Source organism: Equus przewalskii, unplaced genomic scaffold (genome assembly GCF_037783145.1).
Source record: "Equus przewalskii isolate Varuska unplaced genomic scaffold, EquPr2 ChrUn-10, whole genome shotgun sequence".
Taxonomy (NCBI): Eukaryota; Metazoa; Chordata; class Mammalia; order Perissodactyla; family Equidae; genus Equus; species Equus przewalskii.
This window is the reverse complement of record NW_027228747.1, coordinates 384,690-402,233: the sequence shown is the minus strand read 5'-3', so window position 1 is coordinate 402,233 and position 17,544 is coordinate 384,690. Positions and strand designations below refer to the sequence as shown.

General features: G+C 50.6%; 3 protein-coding genes across 11 annotated transcripts; all 3 read left to right on the top strand.

The window, feature by feature from the left end:
* The first annotated feature begins 17 nt into the window (after positions 1 to 17).
* On the top strand, positions 18 to 4,225 carry CKS1B (CDC28 protein kinase regulatory subunit 1B). The gene is made up of 3 exons (XM_008523121.2): positions 18 to 370; positions 2,953 to 3,080; positions 3,704 to 4,225. Exons 1-3 carry the CDS (start codon positions 312 to 314, stop codon positions 3,754 to 3,756), a joined length of 240 nt encoding a protein of 79 aa, XP_008521343.1. The 5' UTR covers positions 18 to 311; the 3' UTR covers positions 3,757 to 4,225.
* Positions 4,226 to 6,333: 2,108 nt separating this feature from the next.
* FLAD1 (flavin adenine dinucleotide synthetase 1) lies at positions 6,334 to 12,317 on the top strand. 9 transcript variants are annotated; one of them, XM_008523119.2, is made up of 8 exons: positions 6,334 to 6,515; positions 7,005 to 7,229; positions 8,726 to 9,470; positions 10,177 to 10,324; positions 10,791 to 10,889; positions 10,970 to 11,159; positions 11,922 to 11,995; positions 12,099 to 12,317. In XM_008523119.2, exons 2-8 carry the CDS (start codon positions 7,149 to 7,151, stop codon positions 12,232 to 12,234), a joined length of 1,473 nt encoding a protein of 490 aa, XP_008521341.1. In that variant the 5' UTR covers positions 6,334 to 6,515; positions 7,005 to 7,148; the 3' UTR covers positions 12,235 to 12,317. The 9 variants fall into 9 exon arrangements, 6 of the variants coding, with proteins under 6 accessions (XP_008521341.1, XP_070463362.1, XP_008521340.1 ...); XR_011536571.1 differs by having other exon boundaries at positions 6,347 to 6,515; positions 10,177 to 10,618; XM_008523118.2 differs by having other exon boundaries at positions 6,444 to 6,671.
* Positions 12,318 to 12,724: 407 nt separating this feature from the next.
* On the top strand, positions 12,725 to 13,524 carry LENEP (lens epithelial protein). The gene is made up of 2 exons (XM_008523116.2): positions 12,725 to 13,060; positions 13,146 to 13,524. Exon 1 carries the CDS (start codon positions 12,822 to 12,824, stop codon positions 13,005 to 13,007), a length of 186 nt encoding a protein of 61 aa, XP_008521338.1. The 5' UTR covers positions 12,725 to 12,821; the 3' UTR covers positions 13,008 to 13,060; positions 13,146 to 13,524.
* The last annotated feature ends 4,020 nt before the right edge of the window (positions 13,525 to 17,544 follow it).

Here is a 17,544-nt window from a genome sequence, read left to right as displayed (position 1 = left end):
ACTTTCCCGAACCAGCCAATGGCAACGCGAGAACGCGCACAGGAGCAGTGACAGCCAATAAGAGGCCTATTTTTGATCTAAGCTAGGTCTCGAGAAACGTAAGAAGCGCACTCCAATAGGGACTCAAGGAGAAGCAAACCTAAGCCAATCGGAGGCTTGAAGGTGGAGTTGTCCCGCCTTAAGCAAAAGGGGCCAATAGGAAGCGCGAGCGGCGTGTTTGAAAGCGAGGCCAAGGAGGGTGGGAGCGCGTGCTGCTGGGAGTTGTTTGGAGGTCGGTGGTGCGGAGCTGGCTGTCTTCAGGCAGAGTGATCATGTCGCACAAACAAATTTACTATTCGGACAAATACGACGATGAGGAGTTCGAGTACCGGTTAGTGCAGGCGCGGGGGCCATAACGAGGTCGTGAGTTTTGACAAATGAGAAGCCGAAGAGTTAGTACGGGGACTGAAGCGACAGAGTTGGCGCATGCGCGGAGGTTAACGGGACGGGTGTGAGAGGGTTAAGAGCGTAAGGCGCATGCGCGAAGGGTAGGAAGCGATTGTAAAAGAAACAAAGTGGTAGCGAATTTGGAGTAAACCCTGTTGGGAGGAGGTGTAGGTGGGCGTGGTTAGAGTGTTAGCGTGCTGACCACCTTCACCTTTGCTAATTTCTGGATCATTCAACTTTATTGAGCAGGTTGAACTTGCCTTCTTGGGACTGCTTGTATCACGGCAAACACCATAGAACCACAGAGCTACTGGGAAAAGGCGGCAAAGGCGGAGCTCGAATTTTCCTCGCGTGCTCACTGCGAGGGGAGTTCCGCGAGAGCCTAAGTGCTGCTTATTAATTGATGGAAAGGGGCGTGGTTGTCTGGCTTTTTTGAGGAAGGGAGCTTCGAGGAACTGGAGTGGAATAAAACTGGGCAGGAACATTGAGAAAAGACTTAACATGAACCTAATACATGCCCTTCATATATTCGGAGGGCGTCTATTTAGGAAACAATTTTGGAGTGCTTATAGGTTTCAGGTGCTCTGCTAAAGTGCAAAGATAAGCTGTGGTCTCTGCTTTCAACAAACCTAAAAATCTGTGGAAATACTGACAGACTTCAGAAAGTAGGTGATAATTGGTATGAGAGAGATGGGAGCACCTATGATAGAGATAGGACTTGGCCCAGGATGGTGAAGAAAGGAATTCCTACAGAGTTTACATTTGATAAATCCTAAAGCCGTAATTCTAGATTGGAAAATTAGGGAAGACAAAGGATTCTACAAATGTTGGCATTCCACTGATCTGTATTAAGTGTAATACTTAAAACAACTTCCTAGTTTGTATCTTGTCTTCTCAAATGAAGAACACAAAATGGAAATTTGCTTTTCTTGTGTTTCTTCTCCAGCCTAGTGGAGGGCTCTGGGCCCTCTGGAGAAGTCGGTGTGTGCTGACAAATACATACCCATCTTTATGCCAGGTCCTTGGGAAAAGCCCCCAGGCCCTGCTTGAATCCAGTTAACTTTCTTTCCTCGGCTGTTTTCCTCTACATCTGAACTAAGCTAACTAAAACTATGTGCCTGTAAAATCTTTGCAGGACTAGGGAGAAGTCACTAGTGTCATCCCTTGGAAGATGTAAGTCTTCGTAGTGGTATTTTGGCTAAAGAAAGTTCTTTGGGGTTTTTTTTGTTTTGGTCTAATTAGGTGTTGAAGCCAACCTTTGTGCCAGGGGATTGTTAGAATGTAAGCTATTTTCAGACATTTAGACTAGAATTATCTCTTTGGAAAAAACCTCTGTTACTAGCACAGAGAGAGCATTTAGTATATTTTCATTGAGCATGATGAAGTTTATCTGGGTTAGCCTGATTGAAGTCAAGAGTAATAATTTATCTGCCATGAAAGGAGACTTATCCTAGTCATGGAGTTTCCCAAAAGAAGTCTCATGGCACATCCCTTCAGAGTTAGGAAAATGAGATTTCAGGATTTATTTTATTTTTATGTATTTATTTTTTAAAGTTTGGCCCTGAGCTAACATCTGTTGCCAATCTTTTTTTTTCCTTCTTCTCCCCAAAGCCCCCCAGTACATAGTTGTATATTCTAGTTGTCGGTCCTTCTAGTTCTGCTTTTTGGGACGCTGCCTCAGCATGGCTTGATGAGCGGTGCCATGTCCACTGCCCAGGATCCTAACCGGTGGAACCCTGGGCCACCGAAGCAGAGCACCCGAACCCAACCACTAGGCCACGGGGCTGGCAGGATCTATTTTAAAGGATAAGACGTTTACATTTCGTCCTTTATGATGGCTCTTCCAGTCAGCACTCCATAATACGCCTTTCTTCTCCACAAAATCACTTCTCTCCCTTCCTTTCCAATCCTGTTGCAAACCACTTTTAATTATTAACACTGCGTGTGCTGTGGGGCTCCCATTGTATTGTTTTAGGGTAATCAACTAGAAGACTGGAAGCCCCAAGGAGGCGGAGGCAGTGTATCAACAGTGCCTGGAATTCAGGTGCTCGTTCACTTGAGTTATTCATTAAGTAGGACTTTTTTTTTTTTTTTTAAAGATTTTATTATTTCCTTTTTCTCCCCAAAGCCCCCCGGTACATAGTTGTATATTCTTCGTTGTGGGTTCTTCTAGTTGTGGTATGTGGGACGCTGCCTCAGCGTGGTCTGATGAGCAGTGCCATGTCCGCGCCCAGGATTCGAACCAACGAAACACTGGGCCGCCTGCAGCGGAGCGCGCGAACTTAACCACTCGGCCACGGGGCCAGCCCCTTAAGTAGGACTTTTTAATATACTTTCGTGAGGAATTACATAGCTTGCCATTTATTTCTAGCTGCCTCTACCCCACAGTGAGATTATATAAACTCCTTGCCATCAGAAACAGGTTTGTCTTTGCTTTCCCCTCTTGGCTTTGTATGCAGGCACTTGTCTAACAGACTGTACCCAGTACTGACACAAATTCCCCACCTTCCCATGTTTCTGTTACAGGCATGTCATGTTGCCCAAGGACATAGCTAAGCTGGTCCCTAAAACCCATTTGATGTCTGAATCTGAATGGAGGAATCTGGGCGTTCAGCAGAGTCAGGGATGGGTTCATTATATGATCCACGAACCAGGTCAGTACAATGGCTGCAAGCAAACACGTCAGGCTCCTTCACTGAGGGAACGAAGGGATGATAAGATCGCATAACCCAAAGGAATAGGCGGAAGGGGAGGGTGGTTTACTGGTTCCTTAATCTGCCAGCCATCTAGAAAAACTGGAGTGACCAAAAATAAGAGTGAAGTATCTGGGAAGTTCAGAGACAACCTGGCAGTGGAAAACCACCTTTAATCTCTAATTCAGTCAGAGGGTACTTTGTGTGTTTTTTAAGGCCATGTATACCCCGGTAGAGGTTATGGCTCCTGCTTCATTCTCCATCAGAAAGCAAATTCTTGGATGTGTTCCAAATAAGCCAAGGAGAGTATATTTTTTGATAAGACACCAGACACCAAGCTGCCAGGCAAAACTAATAAAGGACACCCCGGGGCTGTACAAACATAGCAAAAGAGCTGATATTAACAATTCTGTACTTGGCAGACAGGCCAGGCTTCTGGGTCTGCTTCTAAGGCCATATGCTTAAATCTTAATTTAGTTAGAAAGATCCGAGTGGGTGATAGCTGGGAGGTGGGAGTGGGATACACTATAGGTTGTGCATAGAATGGTATGAGCTTGTCTCTGAGATTCCGCTCACTCTTTCAGAACCTCACATCTTGCTGTTCCGGCGGCCACTGCCAAAGAAGCCAAAGAAGTGAAGCCGGCGAGCCACTTTTCAGCCTCAAGCTTTACACAGCTGTCCTCACTTGCTAACATCTTTCTGATAACATTATTTTGTTGCCTTCTTGTTTCTCACTTGGATATTTAAAGGATGTTCAATACACTGTTTGAATGTGCTAGTGACTGCTTTGCTTCTGGAGCAGAGCCAACAGCACCACGGCCCAGCCTGGTGAGTGCTCTTTGGGCTGCAGCCTTGGCTGAGTGTGACCCCAGAAGCCACGTGAGCTCTGTATCCCTCAGAACACACTTGGTAGATGGAGCAAGCATTTGAGAATAAGACCATGGCTGTTACCAGGATTGTGTAAACTTGCTGTTTTGTTTTTTTTTCCTGCCAGGTGTTGTGTGTATGGTGATTTATGTTTCAATGTATTGGAAACTTTCCATTTTATTCAAGAAGTCAGTTCCATGTTAAAGCCTTGATTAAAGAGGAAGTTTTTATAATCCTAATTGTAAAGGTTTTTTCCCTCCACTCAGGGTGAGCATCACATTCAGTATCATGGTTCTAATTCCATGCCCTCTTCAGTTAGATAATGAAGCTCAGCTCTTTGCTGATATGACGTTTATTTCAGCATTCCGGTAACTGGTTTTTAATCTACTTTAAGCAGACTTGCTGTCAGATATCTACTGAAATATATTTCACTGTAACTACTGGCCTAAGATAGAGGTTATAGAGAGACAACATCATCTCATCAATGTCAAAACAAATAAACTGTTTCCTACAGTCAGCGATGCTGCCTTTAACATAGTCCTGGTATTTGAAGGGCACACGAGGGTAAAGGGAGGAGGCCTCAGCCACACCCTGCTAGTGTGCTCCACTTCCTGCCCAGCCTAAAGCTCAGACACACCTATGGCCTGTTCACTGTGCACATTGGTTGGGAGCTGTTTTCAGTGGTTCTCGTTTTGGCTGAGTATTGAAATCACCTGAGTAGCTTTAAAAGTACTGATGCCTAAATCATTCCTAGAGATGCTGACATAATTGCTCTGAGGTATGGCCTGGATGTGGAGATTTCAAGCATTCTTATGCAGGTAGTTACAGCCCTAACCTTTGAGGAAACATGTGTAAACTATAGCTATTTAAAAAAACATTTCACCAAATACCTTCCTTCTACTTTTCAAAATAACAGTACTACTAAGTAAGGGAGATTAATCTCCCCCCTTCTCCCTGTCTTCCATCCACGTATTCCCAGAGCAGTAGGTCAACTGTGGTCCCTGGAAGCATCAAAATCACCTGGAAACGCATTGGAAATGCACATTCTTGGGCTCCATCCTTGACCTACTGAGTCAGAAATGCTGAGGGTTGGGCCCGGCGATCTTTTAACAAGCTCGCCAGCTGATTCTGGTGCACACTCAAGCTTGAGAACCACCGGTAAAAGACTGGACCAGAGCTGATATTTGGGGATTTTTCTTGGGGGGGCGGTGAGGGGGAGTGTCAAATACCGCCATTACTACTAAAAAAGATGATGGAGCATTTGGCTTATGTCATTAGGCAAGCGGGACTTTCTATTTTTTTTTTTTTCTTAGAGCTGAGGTTCTTTTAAGTGGAAAAAACACAGGGCTTATTACTTGAGAAAGAATGGTCTAGAAGTCTAGCTCTATCATTCACTTTGGCATTTTGTGGTTGTGTGGCATCCCTTCACCTTTCTGAGCCTGTTGCCCATCTGTAAGATGGGCATCATCTCTATCTTAGAGGATTTTTAGGAGAGTAAAAAGAGGCCAGTTGTGGTTCAGCAGTCCTCCAAATGATGAATGAACTGTAGACCTTTACTACAGAAAACAGCCCCACAGACCAGTAGCATCAACATGACAGGAGAGCTGGTTAAACGCAGATGTCAGACCCACCCAAACCTGAATCTGGTAGATTTAACCAGCATATTTAAAAAGTCCCCAGATGATAAGTTTGAACGTGAAGGTTTAAGAAGCACTTTTAGACCAAAAGTAACTGAAATGAGAGTAAGTTAGGATGATGAGAGAATCCCCGGTAGACACATGACACTCCCTAGTCTGCCCTCACTTGTACCTACAAGGCAAATAAGAGGGAGAGGTGATGTTTAAGTACCGTCTGGAGCAAGGTAGGGGAAGACTTTTTCTTGTCAAAGAAGGTTAAGTAATTAGCTTTATGGTTTATAATAAAGAAATGAAAGTTCCACATACTAAAAGCTCACCTCCAGGATCTCCTACCTCACAGGCAATGATGACAGTTATTCTTGATGTCCTTCCAACTGCCATCTGCTACAATATAAAATCCCTTCTGACACCAAGAAAGCCCCCAATCTGTTCACCTAGAATTACAGTCTTGGTTAATAAAAACAGATTGCGTATGCATGCAAGAATTTGAATACAGGACAGAAGTTAGAGTCAAGTCTCCCCTTTACTTCCAGCACCAGAAGCGAGCACCCCGGACTCCTTGGAACATCTCCAACCACAGCTCCTTTCGCGCCCCACAACCCCTAGGTCCGCTGCTGAGAGAAGAGACGCCCCGCCCCACATTTCCGGTTGAGAGGCGTCCACGTGGTTGTCGCCAATAACAACCCAGCTCCTACTCCCGCCCCCTGGCTAAAGCTCGCGAGCGACAGTTAAGAATACCAATGGGTCCTTGGAGGTTGTCTGAGCGACAGCCAGTATGACCAATTCATATGAGGTAAATGTGAGCCTAAGGCGGGATTCTGAGTACGGAAGCTGCCCCGGGACATGAGGAGAGGCGAGAGGGAAAGACCAAGTGAAGGGGCAGAAAAGGCAGGTGAGAACCTGGAAGAGCTCAGTAATCTGAAGCGTGCTGGGAAGAGACTGGATTCCGGGCCAGAAAGGATGCGGAAGACTGCTGAAGAAGGCCACCGAGTTCTGGTCGGGGGTGGAGGGAGGGAACGCTTTTAAAGGGACCAAGACCCAGGATAAGGTAGGCATTTAAAGGGACAGGTGCCCCCAAAGAGAGGAGACATTTAAAGGTGCAGATATCCAAGATAGAGCAGACACTAGAGGACCCGAACGCGGGCAGAAGATATTTAAGATGGTAGGTGCTTCGGAGAGCAGGACATTTTAAGGAGACTGGAGCCAAGCTTAGAAGACATTTAAAGAGGCATGGGCCGGGGTTTGAGAACACGTTTATTAAAGAGGCATGGATAAAGAAATCACTTGTCCAGGGCCTAGTTAGGAAGACCCTGAAAGGATGTTCCTCTAAGGAAGAACATGCACTCCTGCTCTTCCCCGTTGTCTTTTCTGGCTCCTCCAGGTTCCCTCGACCCCGGACCCCGTGTTCCCGGGCTATGGCCCCCAGTGCCGTGTAGACCTGGCGGGATCCCCGTGCTTGCGACCCCTATTTGGGGGCCTGGGTGGCTACTGGAGGGCCTTGCAGAGGGGCATAGAACTCAGGACCATGGCATCCACGGCCTCTGGACTTCCCCCAGGGCGCAGCGTGACGGCAGGCATCATCATTGTTGGAGATGAGATCCTCAAGGTGTGTCTGGGACAGAAGAGCGGGGAGGGCGCGGTGTTCTCCTGTCCTTGAGAGCCTGCCCCACATTCTGTCGAGGCGGAGTGAACCAGGGTGGGAGCTGCAGTAGGGTCCTGGAGTGAGCCCAATATATTGGCGGAAAAGTGACCCTCATCTTTTCAATTACTCTGTTGAAAAACTTTTAGCAAAGTCCCTTGCGTTTTGCCAAGTACTATGGCAGGGGGAGGAGGGGCTTTAAGGAATTGACAAGGAGTCAAGTGTGTAAAGGAGGTACAGGTGCAGGTATTACTTAAGAATTATATCCAGGGGCCGACCCGGTGGCCCAGTGGTTAAGTTCTTGTGCTCTGCTTCGGTGGCTGGGGGTCTCTCTGGTTTGGATCCTGGGCAGCGACATGGCACCACTCATCAAGCCATGCTGAGGCAGCATCCCACATGCCATAACTAGGAGGACACACAACTAAAAATATACAACTATGTACCCGGGGGCTTGGGAGAGAAAAAGGAAAAATAAAATCTTAAAAAAAAGAAGAAGAATTATATCCAGCCTGTCTAGAAAATGGTTCAAGGCACTCAGCAGCATGGATAAGTGAGTAGAAGCAAAGTACTAGAAGGGAAAAATCCCTTCTGAATGATCATGGAAGTCTTACTAGAAGTCATCCAAGGCATCATTTGTAATAGTAGTATTGACCCCTATTTTTCGAGTGCTTACTAAGGCCTAGCAGTGTGCTTATTACATCACATATGTGATTTTACTAATCCTCACAACCCCATGACCCTGGTACTTTTATTGTAAATCTCAATTAATAGATTATGAGACTGAGTCTCAAAGAGGTTGAGAAACTTACCCGAAGTTACACAACTAGGAGTGGTAGATAGGATTCTAACCTGATTCCCTCTTATTCCAAACCCTTAACCATTAAACTCTCTGTAGAGAAGTAGAGGATGGGGCTGGAAAAGAAGATTGGATACACACCATAGACAGAGAGCCTCAAATATTCTGCAAAGGAATTTGAACTTTATTCTCTATTTGGTTGGAAACAACAAATGGCTTTTGAGGCCAAGAGTGATGCAATCACAGTGACACATTAGGAAGGTTTTTCAGGAGGCACAGGGCAGAGCGCTGTGGCTGGAGGCTGGGAGTCTGGCCAGGGGGCTGTCGCCACTGTCCAGGTGAAATGTGCCAAGGACCTGCTTGGTAGCAGTAGGGACAGAGAGAAGAGAGCAGATGGGGAGATATTTCAAAAGTAGAGTTGACAGCATGAAGGGCCTGAATGGCTCAGTGTCTAGGGGATGCCATTGACCAAAGTGACAATAGTGAGGGAGAGGGTGAAGATGTCCAATAAGCACTTGGAGCCAGGGGACTGAAACTGTCAGGGTTGGTGAGAAAGTAGACGGTTGTCCACATAGAATTGATATTTTAATCCATAAGTATAGATGGAAGCCCAGAGTTCATCACCACAGCATTGACACTCTCATCCTCCCCATCTCCAATCTCCCAGGGACACACTCAGGATACCAACACCTACTTTCTGTGCCGGACACTGCGCTCCCTGGGGGTCCAGGTGTGCCGAGTCTCTGTTGTCCCTGATGAGGTAGCCATCATCGCTGCTGAGGTCACCTCTTTCTCCAGCCGCTTCACCCATGTCCTCACAGCAGGGGGCATCGGCCCCACTCATGATGATGTGACCTTTGAGGCAGTAGCACAGGCCTTTGGGGATGAGCTCAAGCCACACCCTGAGCTGGAAGCTGCCATCAAAGCCCTAGGAGGAAAGGGCTGGGAGAAGCTGTCGCTGGTGCCCTCCTCTGCCCGCCTGCATTACGGCACCGATCCTCACACTGGCTGCCCCTTCAGATTCCCACTGGTCTCCGTCCGAAACGTCTACCTCCTCCCAGGCATTCCAGAGCTGCTGCGGCGGGTGCTGGAGGGGCTGAAGGGACTATTCCAAAACACAGCTGTTCAGTTCCACTTGCGGGAGCTGTATGTAGCAGCTAATGAGGCCTCTATCGCCCCCATCCTGGCCCAGGCCCAGGCACACTTTGGGCGCAGGCTTGGCCTAGGTTCCTACCCTGACTGGGGCAGCAACTACTATCAGGTGAAGCTGACGCTGGACTCGGAAGAAGAAGGGCCCCTGGAGGAATGCCTGGCCTACCTGACTGCCCATCTGCCCCAGGGATCGCTGGTCCCCTACACACCCAACGCTGTGGAGCAGGCCAGTGAGGCTGTATACAAACTCACTGAGTCAGGTAGGGGCCTCCTAGGGGAGGGGCAGCAGGTACCAGATCACTGGTGCCACCCTAGGTCTCAGGAATGCAGGGGCTGTTGGAGGCTTCCTGCAAATCCAAGAGAAGGTAGAAGGTAGCTACAGTTGATTCATTCATTCTTCCAATAAATATTAATTGAGTACCTACTTTCACCAGCACTGTGCTGGGCGTTGGGGATATAGCTCAACAGGACAGACTTATACCCTACTCCATGGACCAGTAGTTTAACAAGAAAGGCAGACGTTAAACAGGTAATTGTGCATGAAATGTCAGTGATGAGGAGGACTCCCCAGCAGGGAGATCAGCCTTGATCTGGGGTCAGAGAAGGCTACTGTGGGCAAGTGACATATACGCTGAGTGATAAGGAGGATTTGGGCAGACCAGGAGGTGGGCATGGGCAAAGAGTGTGAGAGAGGTTCTGAAAGGAAGCAGCATGAGGTTTAGGGGAATGGACAGAAACCAGGACCCCCGGAGGGAGGACACTGAGGTGAAGAACAAGGTGAGGTGTGGCTGAATAGCAGGCAGGGGACAGACTGCAGTGCCTAGCAGGCAGCATGAAGGAATCTGGACTTATCCTAGGGACACTGGGAAGACATTGAAGGATTTTAAGCAAGGGCAATGTGGCCCCCACTGCCCTTTGATGGTCATGTGTGTCTATCTGATGCCCTCTTCCCTGCCTGCCTGGCAGGGTCATCTCTGGGAGCAAAAGTGGCAGGTGCCCTGCAGACCATCGAGACTGCCCTGGCTCGGTACAGCCTGCCCCAGCTCTGTGTGGGCTTCAACGGGGGCAAGGACTGCACTGCCCTCCTGCACCTCTTCCATGCAGCTGTGCAGAGGTGAGCCATAACCCCTGGAGGCAAGGCTCAGAGACACCTGATCAGCCTCGTTCTCTAGTTCCCCATCCTGGGAAGCAGTGGGGAAAGGGGGTGTCTGGGTGGGATCTGGGAGGGAGGCAGCCATAGTGACCTTTCAGTTCCATTTCCCCACCATATTAATTGAATATCTGACACATGCCTGACCTTGGTTGTGGATGTGCAAGCCACCATCCCTGACCACAGGGAGGTCACAGTCCTGTTGGGGAGGTGAGACTCGCATACCTGAAACAGAGATGTGTGCTCCAGATTTGAGAGGTAAGAGATCAGAGAGGGCTTCCCGGAGAAAGTGGGTTCTGATGGACAGGAAGGACAAGGAAAGGGGAAAAGGGGAGGGTGTCCATCCCAGGGGTCAAAGAATAGTGCAAGCTCTCTGGAGAGCATTTCCCTGCCCATGCTGGCAAGCCTATGGATACTTCCCCGTCCCCAGGAAATGCCCTGATGCTCAAGAACCCCTCCAGATCCTGTATGTCCGCAGCATCTCCCCTTTCCCTGAGCTGGAGCAGTTTCTACAGGACACCATCAAGAGGTACTAGGGGCCCGGAGGTTTGGGCTCCAAAGGGACCTCACAGGGCCTACTTCTGACCCCCACCCCTCATCCTTCCGCAGGTACAATCTGCAGGTGCTGCAGGCTGAAGGTGACATGAAGCAGGCCCTTAGTGATATGCAGACGCGGCACCCCCAGCTGGAGGCCGTCCTGATGGGCACCCGCCGCACCGACCCCTACTCCTGCAGCCTCTGCCCCTTCAGCCCCACTGACCCAGGCTGGCCTTCGTTCATGCGCATCAACCCGCTGCTGGTAATTAGGAAGAGGATTTATTGCCTTCAGTCTCGTGTCCCCTATCAGTCACTGCACCCTGGCTGCCCCAGGTCGGGGAGGTTGGAGCCAGGGGGCTTGGATGAAAGAGCCCCATCATGCAAGGGAGGCGGTGCTATTTGTTCATGCAGCCTTTTGACCAATATTTATTGAGCACTAATTCAGCAGCAGGTATTGTGCTTTCTACTATGGGCAAAACAATGACTTAGACCTGTGCTGTCCAATATGGTAGTCACTAGCCATTTATTTACTCCCTAATTGTAATTAATTTAAATGAAATACAAATTACTCCAAAACGACTGAATCTATAAAGGGATGAATTTTATGGCATGTGAATTATATCTCAATTTTAAAAACTAAATCCAATTCAGAATTCCGTACTTCAGTTGCACTAGTCATATTTCAAGTGACCACCATTTTAGAAGGCACAGATAGAGAACATTTCCACCATTGCAGAAAGTTCTACTGGACAGCACAGGCTTACACACACATAGCCTCTCCCTGTCCTCCTGCAGCTCAGGCACTAGTGGAGGGTGGATTGGGAATGGAGAGGGGACAGGATGAAGGCTTCTCTTCCTCATTGCTTGGCCTACAGAGCAAGATATACCAGAGATTCGGATAGCAGGCCCTTCCTCAGAGGCCAAGGGAGCAGGAGAACCCGAATAGGCCCCTTTCCAGGCAGCAGTGGGGAAATGTGGGAGTGGGGAGTATTTGTGACTCCTCTCTGACTCTCTGCCCTCCCAGGACTGGACCTACAGAGACATCTGGGACTTTCTGCGTCAACTGTTTGTCCCATACTGTATCCTCTACGACCGAGGGTAAGGGTGTTGGAGGAAGAGAATGGGTGGGAAAGATGTAAGGGTGCTGGGATAGGAAGAGCCCACCCCACCCTGTGCTTGCCCTGCATTCTCCTGGCTCCAGCTACACGTCACTGGGAAGTCGGGAGAACACGGTGCGGAACCCGGCCCTGAAGTGCCTGAGCCCAGGCGGCCAGCCCACCTACCGTCCAGCCTACCTACTTGAGAACGAAGATGAGGAGCGCAACTCCCGCACATGACCTCCCCTTCCTGCCTGCTCCAGGAGGGAGGGAAGGAGGCTGACCTAGAGCATAACCTGTCAATAAACCGTGCCTCTCATGTGCCTGTTGCTTGGCTGTCTTCCTGCTCCAAGAGAAGCATAAGTGGGCCAGGCCCTGCCAGCTCTGAGCTGACAGTGCTCACTCTAAGAGGCCCAGGGGGTTATGGGGGGCAGAACAGGCTGGAAAGGAGCCCTCACTGATGATTCTGAATGCCAGCCTCAGCGGGAGCACACCAGAGGGCAGGAGCAGGGGGTTGCCAACCACTGGGGGAAGAGGCAGCAGGCAAGGCACCTGAGGTTTTGAGGCCCAGGGGGGCAAAAGGGAAGCTGAGCTGGCCTGGCTGTGAAAGATGAAAGATGGAGTGGCCAGGCCCTCCTCCAACTAAGCCCATCCCTCCATCCCTGTGCATAGGGGCTGACTCAGCCCATTCTCAGGCCCAGAACCTTCCCTCTGCTAGACCCAGGGGCCTTTGTCCCCGTAGTCATGAGGTCTGATGGGGGGTGGGGACAGTGTTGATAAAAGGCACTACAAGCAGCTCCCACACCCTTCTCAGAGCTGCTGGTAACATGCAGCCCCGGGCACAGCCCCTAGCCCAGGCCCTACCATTCTCCCTCGGAGGGGCCCTTCGAGACACTGGGCTCCGGGTGCCTGTCATGAAGATGAGCACAGGGTGGGAGGGCCTGCGGCGGACCCTGAAGGAAGTCGCCTACATCCTCCTCTGCTGCTGGTGTATCAAGGAGCTGCTGGATTAATGGCGGCAGGGAACTGCCTCCTCCCCACCGGCAGCATGGCTGGCATCACTCAGGTGGGCAGGGTAGGGCAAAGACAGGAGGCATGGCTGCAGCTTCTGTGGCAGAACCTGTCTCTCAGCTTCCCATTCTCTTCTTTAGTGCCCAGCCCAACCCCCATCAAGACTCCTGGGGCCAGCCGTGCCTGACCAAGGATGGGCCACAAACACCGAGTGAAGTGCGGATCCTGCTTTGAGTTTGTGCCATCTGTCAGACCTGCCTCGTCTCTGGGCCTCCATTCCCAGCCCCCACCTCTGGCGGCCCTCTGGTGCACAGGAGCTTGGTCTGCTGGCTAGGACCCCAGTAAGACTGCAGCCGGACCGGGCACTCCTCCAAGCCTGGCACAGTGAGCCCACCAGCCCAGATGGTTGATCTTACCATACCCTTTTAGTGCCAGAAATGGGCTGCTCCCTAATATCTCCATTTGAGAATCACTGAACTATATGTATAATAAAGAGGCCTTGAGGCCAAAAGTTCTAAATGTTTAAATGGGAATCAGAAAAAGCACTGGAAGGCTCTTGGAGCCAGAGTGCAGACCAGGGAGGGAAGGCGGTTGTCCTCGATAGAACTAAGACTGAAAGCCAGGTTTCTTGACTCAGTGGTGCCTGGGTGGGGAGGGTGGAGTTGGAAAGGCCAGGTTCCTCCCAACTTGTAGACAGGGAGGGGTCCAGCTTGGGTGGGGTCTGCTGTGAGGCCCTGTGCATTAGGGTCGGGACCCAAATAGAAGACCTGGTCTGGCCAGTTCCTTGCCTCTGAGGATCTTGGGGAAAGCACTGGGCTGATGCTAGGCCCCAGCTCACCAGGGAAGTAAGGCCCTGCTCCTCCAGCTCACACAAAAGCTGCAAGAGAATGGCACCTCTGTGGCCACACAGGTCCCTCAGGCTTATCACAGTGCACAGGACGCAAACAGCCAGAATGAGTCGAATTGACTCTTCACTTCCCCTTGGCAGCCACCAACACATGCTTTCCCTGAATTACTCCCAGTGGTAGGTACACATCAGCCATTTACATTATCTGGCTCATGCTTACTGACGTGCCCACTCACAGCCCCCCACAACCTCAGAGCCAGCCACAGGGCTTATCAAAGTGTCCCTGGGATCTCGACCCAGCATTCCCTGGCCCCTCTTGGGGTCTATTTATTGTCCCCCCTCTTTCTCTCCTGGGGCACTGGCCTGGAGAAGGTGTTTGGGGCCCTCCTGCCACTTCCAGGGACCAGCCCTTCCTCGGCCTTCTTAGTTAACTCCTTTTTCTCTAGGCTTATTTTATTTTTGTTTTTGTAAAGGTGACATGCCTAAAAACTTCTGAGAGTAAAAAGTAAGTCTCCCTGCCACACCTATCCCTCAACCCCCCAGCTCTCATCCCTGGAGGTTACCATGGTTACCAGTTTCTTGGAAGGCATTCCAGAGACAGTCTATGCATATACTGCATCTTCATTCATTCATTTAACAAATATTGTTGAGTACCTACTGTATGCCAATCTGGGTGCTTTGAAGACAAGAGTGATCAAAATAGATCCTTGTACTTGTAGAGCTTACCTTCTGGTGGGTGGAGACAGAAAATAAAATATAAATATTTTAAAAATAAGTATATAGATGCTATTAGGAGATAGGTGCTATGGAAAAAAGAAAAAGTCGAGCTGGGGTTGGGCGTGGAGGCAGGTCCCGGAGGGTCTAGGAAGCCTTGGTAAGAACTTGAGCTTTTATGCTGAGTGAAATGAGGAACTACTGCAGGGTGTCGAGCATGAGCTGATATTTTATTTAAAAGGCTCCTATGTTAGGTTGAAAATAGACCTTAGGGGAGCCAGGGTAGAATAGGAGAGAACTATTAGGAGGCAATGGACACAATCTGGGCCAGACATGTTGGTGGCTCAGAGCTGGCTTCTAGCAATAGCAGCGGTGAGGAGTGTCTGGATTCTGCATATGGTTGTTCTTCTGGTTGATGACATACTCTACACACTGTTCTGCCCCTTGCTTTTTTCCCTTAATATACCTTGTGCAGGATTCCACATCAGTACATTTAAAGCTCGCTCATTCTTTTTCACATCAGCATAGTACTCTATTTCTTATCCCTGGCAGCTCAGCACCCTTCTTTAGGCATCCACAAAATGCAGGTCAGTGCTCTTCCCTGGTCCCATGCCCCACCCTCGCCCCAGGGCGCAGCAGGGAGAAGGGGTAAGGTCCTGAATCCAACCAGACAGGGGGTAGTGATGAAGGTGGAAACAGAATTCATCTTCCCGTCTGAATCTGGTGCTCCTCTCCCGCTCATAGCCTGTACCCTGCTTGGCCAGCTCCAGCCCTTCCCTGACTCAAGCTCTGGCCTTTTCCTTTCTTAGGCCCTGCTCCTGCCAAGCCGGGGCAGTGCCTGGAGATGGACCCAGAGTCTGAGAGTTCTGAACCCAAGGGCCTAGTGCCAGGGGAGGGGATGTCTGGCAAAGACCACTGGGGAAATGGTAGGTAGAAGAAGGCAGGGCCCAGGGCTGTGGCATGTTATGGGACAAGTGGTGGGGAGCTGAAGGAGGGAGAAAAGCAGAGAGACTGCCAGTGATGCAAGGAGGGTGTCAGAGCTGGAAAGAGAGCCCTAAAAGTGAAAAGATGGCAGAGAGGAATGGGGAGAATAACAAAAACCTCATGTACCACTCTGAGATCCCTTTTCACACTACACAGTGCTTTGAGCTTTACAAAATCTACTTCAAAAGTAGGCAGGACAAGGGTAATTATCCCGTGTTAATGTGAAGGAAACAGGCCCAGAGAGGTGAAGTGACCCATCCAAAGTCATGCCCACAGCACACTGCAGTAGGATAGTCATTTAGTGAACCCAGATTTTCTCATCTCAGATTCAGGGCCTTTCTCAGTTAGCCTCTTCTGAACTGGTGCTTGGGATGGTGGCCTAAGTGGCCTGGGAGGCAGGACCAGGTAAGCAAAAGTGTGGAGGGGACTATCACCCCCATTCTGCACCCACTCCATGCTTTCTCACTTCCACCTCAACCCTGAGCTCCCCTTGTTCTTTGTTTCCCCAGCTCATTTGGGGACCCCAGCTCCGTCCTTTTAACCTAATCCACACAGGCCAGGAGATGGTTCCCTGACCTACACCTCCCCACTTCTCTAGAAGGGAAAAAGATGCGGCAGCTGCCTTGCAATGTTCTCTTCCCAACTAAAGTAAGCTCAGGTTTTGAGTGTCCAAACTACTCTCAGGAATTCACTAGAGGTGGTGCGTGGGGAGCAGAGTGCCAACATAGTGAAGGATGGGTAAGGTCTCATCTACCCCTGGGGCCCCGGGGCCCTCTAGTGGCCACAAGGGGTAGGGGAATGGGCTGGGTAAAATGGGGAAGGAGTCAAGGCAGAACTGGAAGTGACCCCAAGCAGGCAGCAAGAGGAGGAGGAGGGTCCTGATATCCAGAAGTCCTAGCTGATTACATAGGATATAAGACCCTCAATGGTGTGCGAAAGGCAGATGCAGGAGAGAGGTCATAGTGAAGTGATCTGAGGAGCCGCGCGCAATAAACTGGATATTATAGTCATGATCTTCGAGAGGGTCCCACGTTTTCCCAGCAACCCTGAGAGGTGGGCGGAAGGGGGGACGGCGGGGGGGAGGGGTGGCAGTCGTTACACTAGTGCTAGAGCGCAGACCGCCCAGGGCATAGGCGCTTATTTGCGTTCCTATTTGCATCTTGTTTGCATATGAGTTATTTCCCCTTCAAAAGGCAGAAGTCCTCACCCCCTTTCTTAGTTACTCCCAGCTGAGACTCCACTTCAGAGTCTTTGCCAGCCTCGGGGCCGTGCGCATTCTGCGGGCCTTTCTCCGGCCCCTCTCACCTCCGCACCTCAGTACCCTTCCATCATGCGCTCTCAGCTCTTTAGTACCTATCCCAGCTTCAAAGCCTCAACCCGAACTCCTAGCTGGGTTCGAGGAGACGGGGACCTGCGCCGCCTGGTGGCTGGCCTCAGGGAGGCTGCGGGCAGAGGGGTTCTGTTTCGCCTTGTCTGGGACGTGGAGTTTTGGAAAATGTTCCCCCGAGCTTCCTGAGGCTAAATTTATCTCCCCCGGCCCTGGGGGGCGCAGAGATCCCGGCGACGATTAGCGCTGCGCCGCAGCCGGCTCCCGCCCAGAGGCCCGGAATAGGCGCCGAGTTATAAATAGTGCAGCCCGCAGGTGTGGGGGGAGTCGGCGGGAGGGGGCAACCCTGGCAGCCACGGCCCCTTCAGGTGGGTTGGGCGGTCTCTGTGGGGGCCCCGGGGGGCGCCAGGCGGGAGGGCTGCGGTCTGAGCGCCCCCAGCGGTTTCCTGGGCGGCGGGTTTTTCGAGGGAAGCGGAGGCAGCCTGGGGGAAGGGGGGGAGCCGCGCAGAGGTGGGCGCCTGGCGCAGGCTGACGCTCCGCTTCCAGCTCAGACCCCCACATTCCAAAACAGGCCCCCAGACCCACTTACTCAGGACCCCGCCGAGGCAAAGCCTTGCCTTTCTTCCCGCCAGAAGCCCTCTCTCCTCCAGGTTCTGCAAGCTTCTAA

Excerpts from the sequence above, each read along its gene's own strand:
- CKS1B (XM_008523121.2), top strand. The coding sequence starts at position 312 with ATGTCGCACAAACAAATTTACTATTCGGACAAATACGACGATGAGGAG. Across the intron at positions 371-2,952 it reads GATGAGGAGTTCGAGTACCG|GCATGTCATGTTGCCCAAGG; the intron begins GTTAGTGCAGGC and ends TTTCTGTTACAG. Across the intron at positions 3,081-3,703 it reads TTATATGATCCACGAACCAG|AACCTCACATCTTGCTGTTC; the intron begins GTCAGTACAATG and ends TCACTCTTTCAG.
- FLAD1 (XM_070607258.1), top strand. Across the intron at positions 7,230-8,725 it reads TTGGAGATGAGATCCTCAAG|GGACACACTCAGGATACCAA; the intron begins GTGTGTCTGGGA and ends CCAATCTCCCAG. Across the intron at positions 11,160-11,921 it reads TGCGCATCAACCCGCTGCTG|GACTGGACCTACAGAGACAT; the intron begins GTAATTAGGAAG and ends CTGCCCTCCCAG.
- LENEP (XM_008523116.2), top strand. The coding sequence starts at position 12,822 with ATGCAGCCCCGGGCACAGCCCCTAGCCCAGGCCCTACCATTCTCCCTC.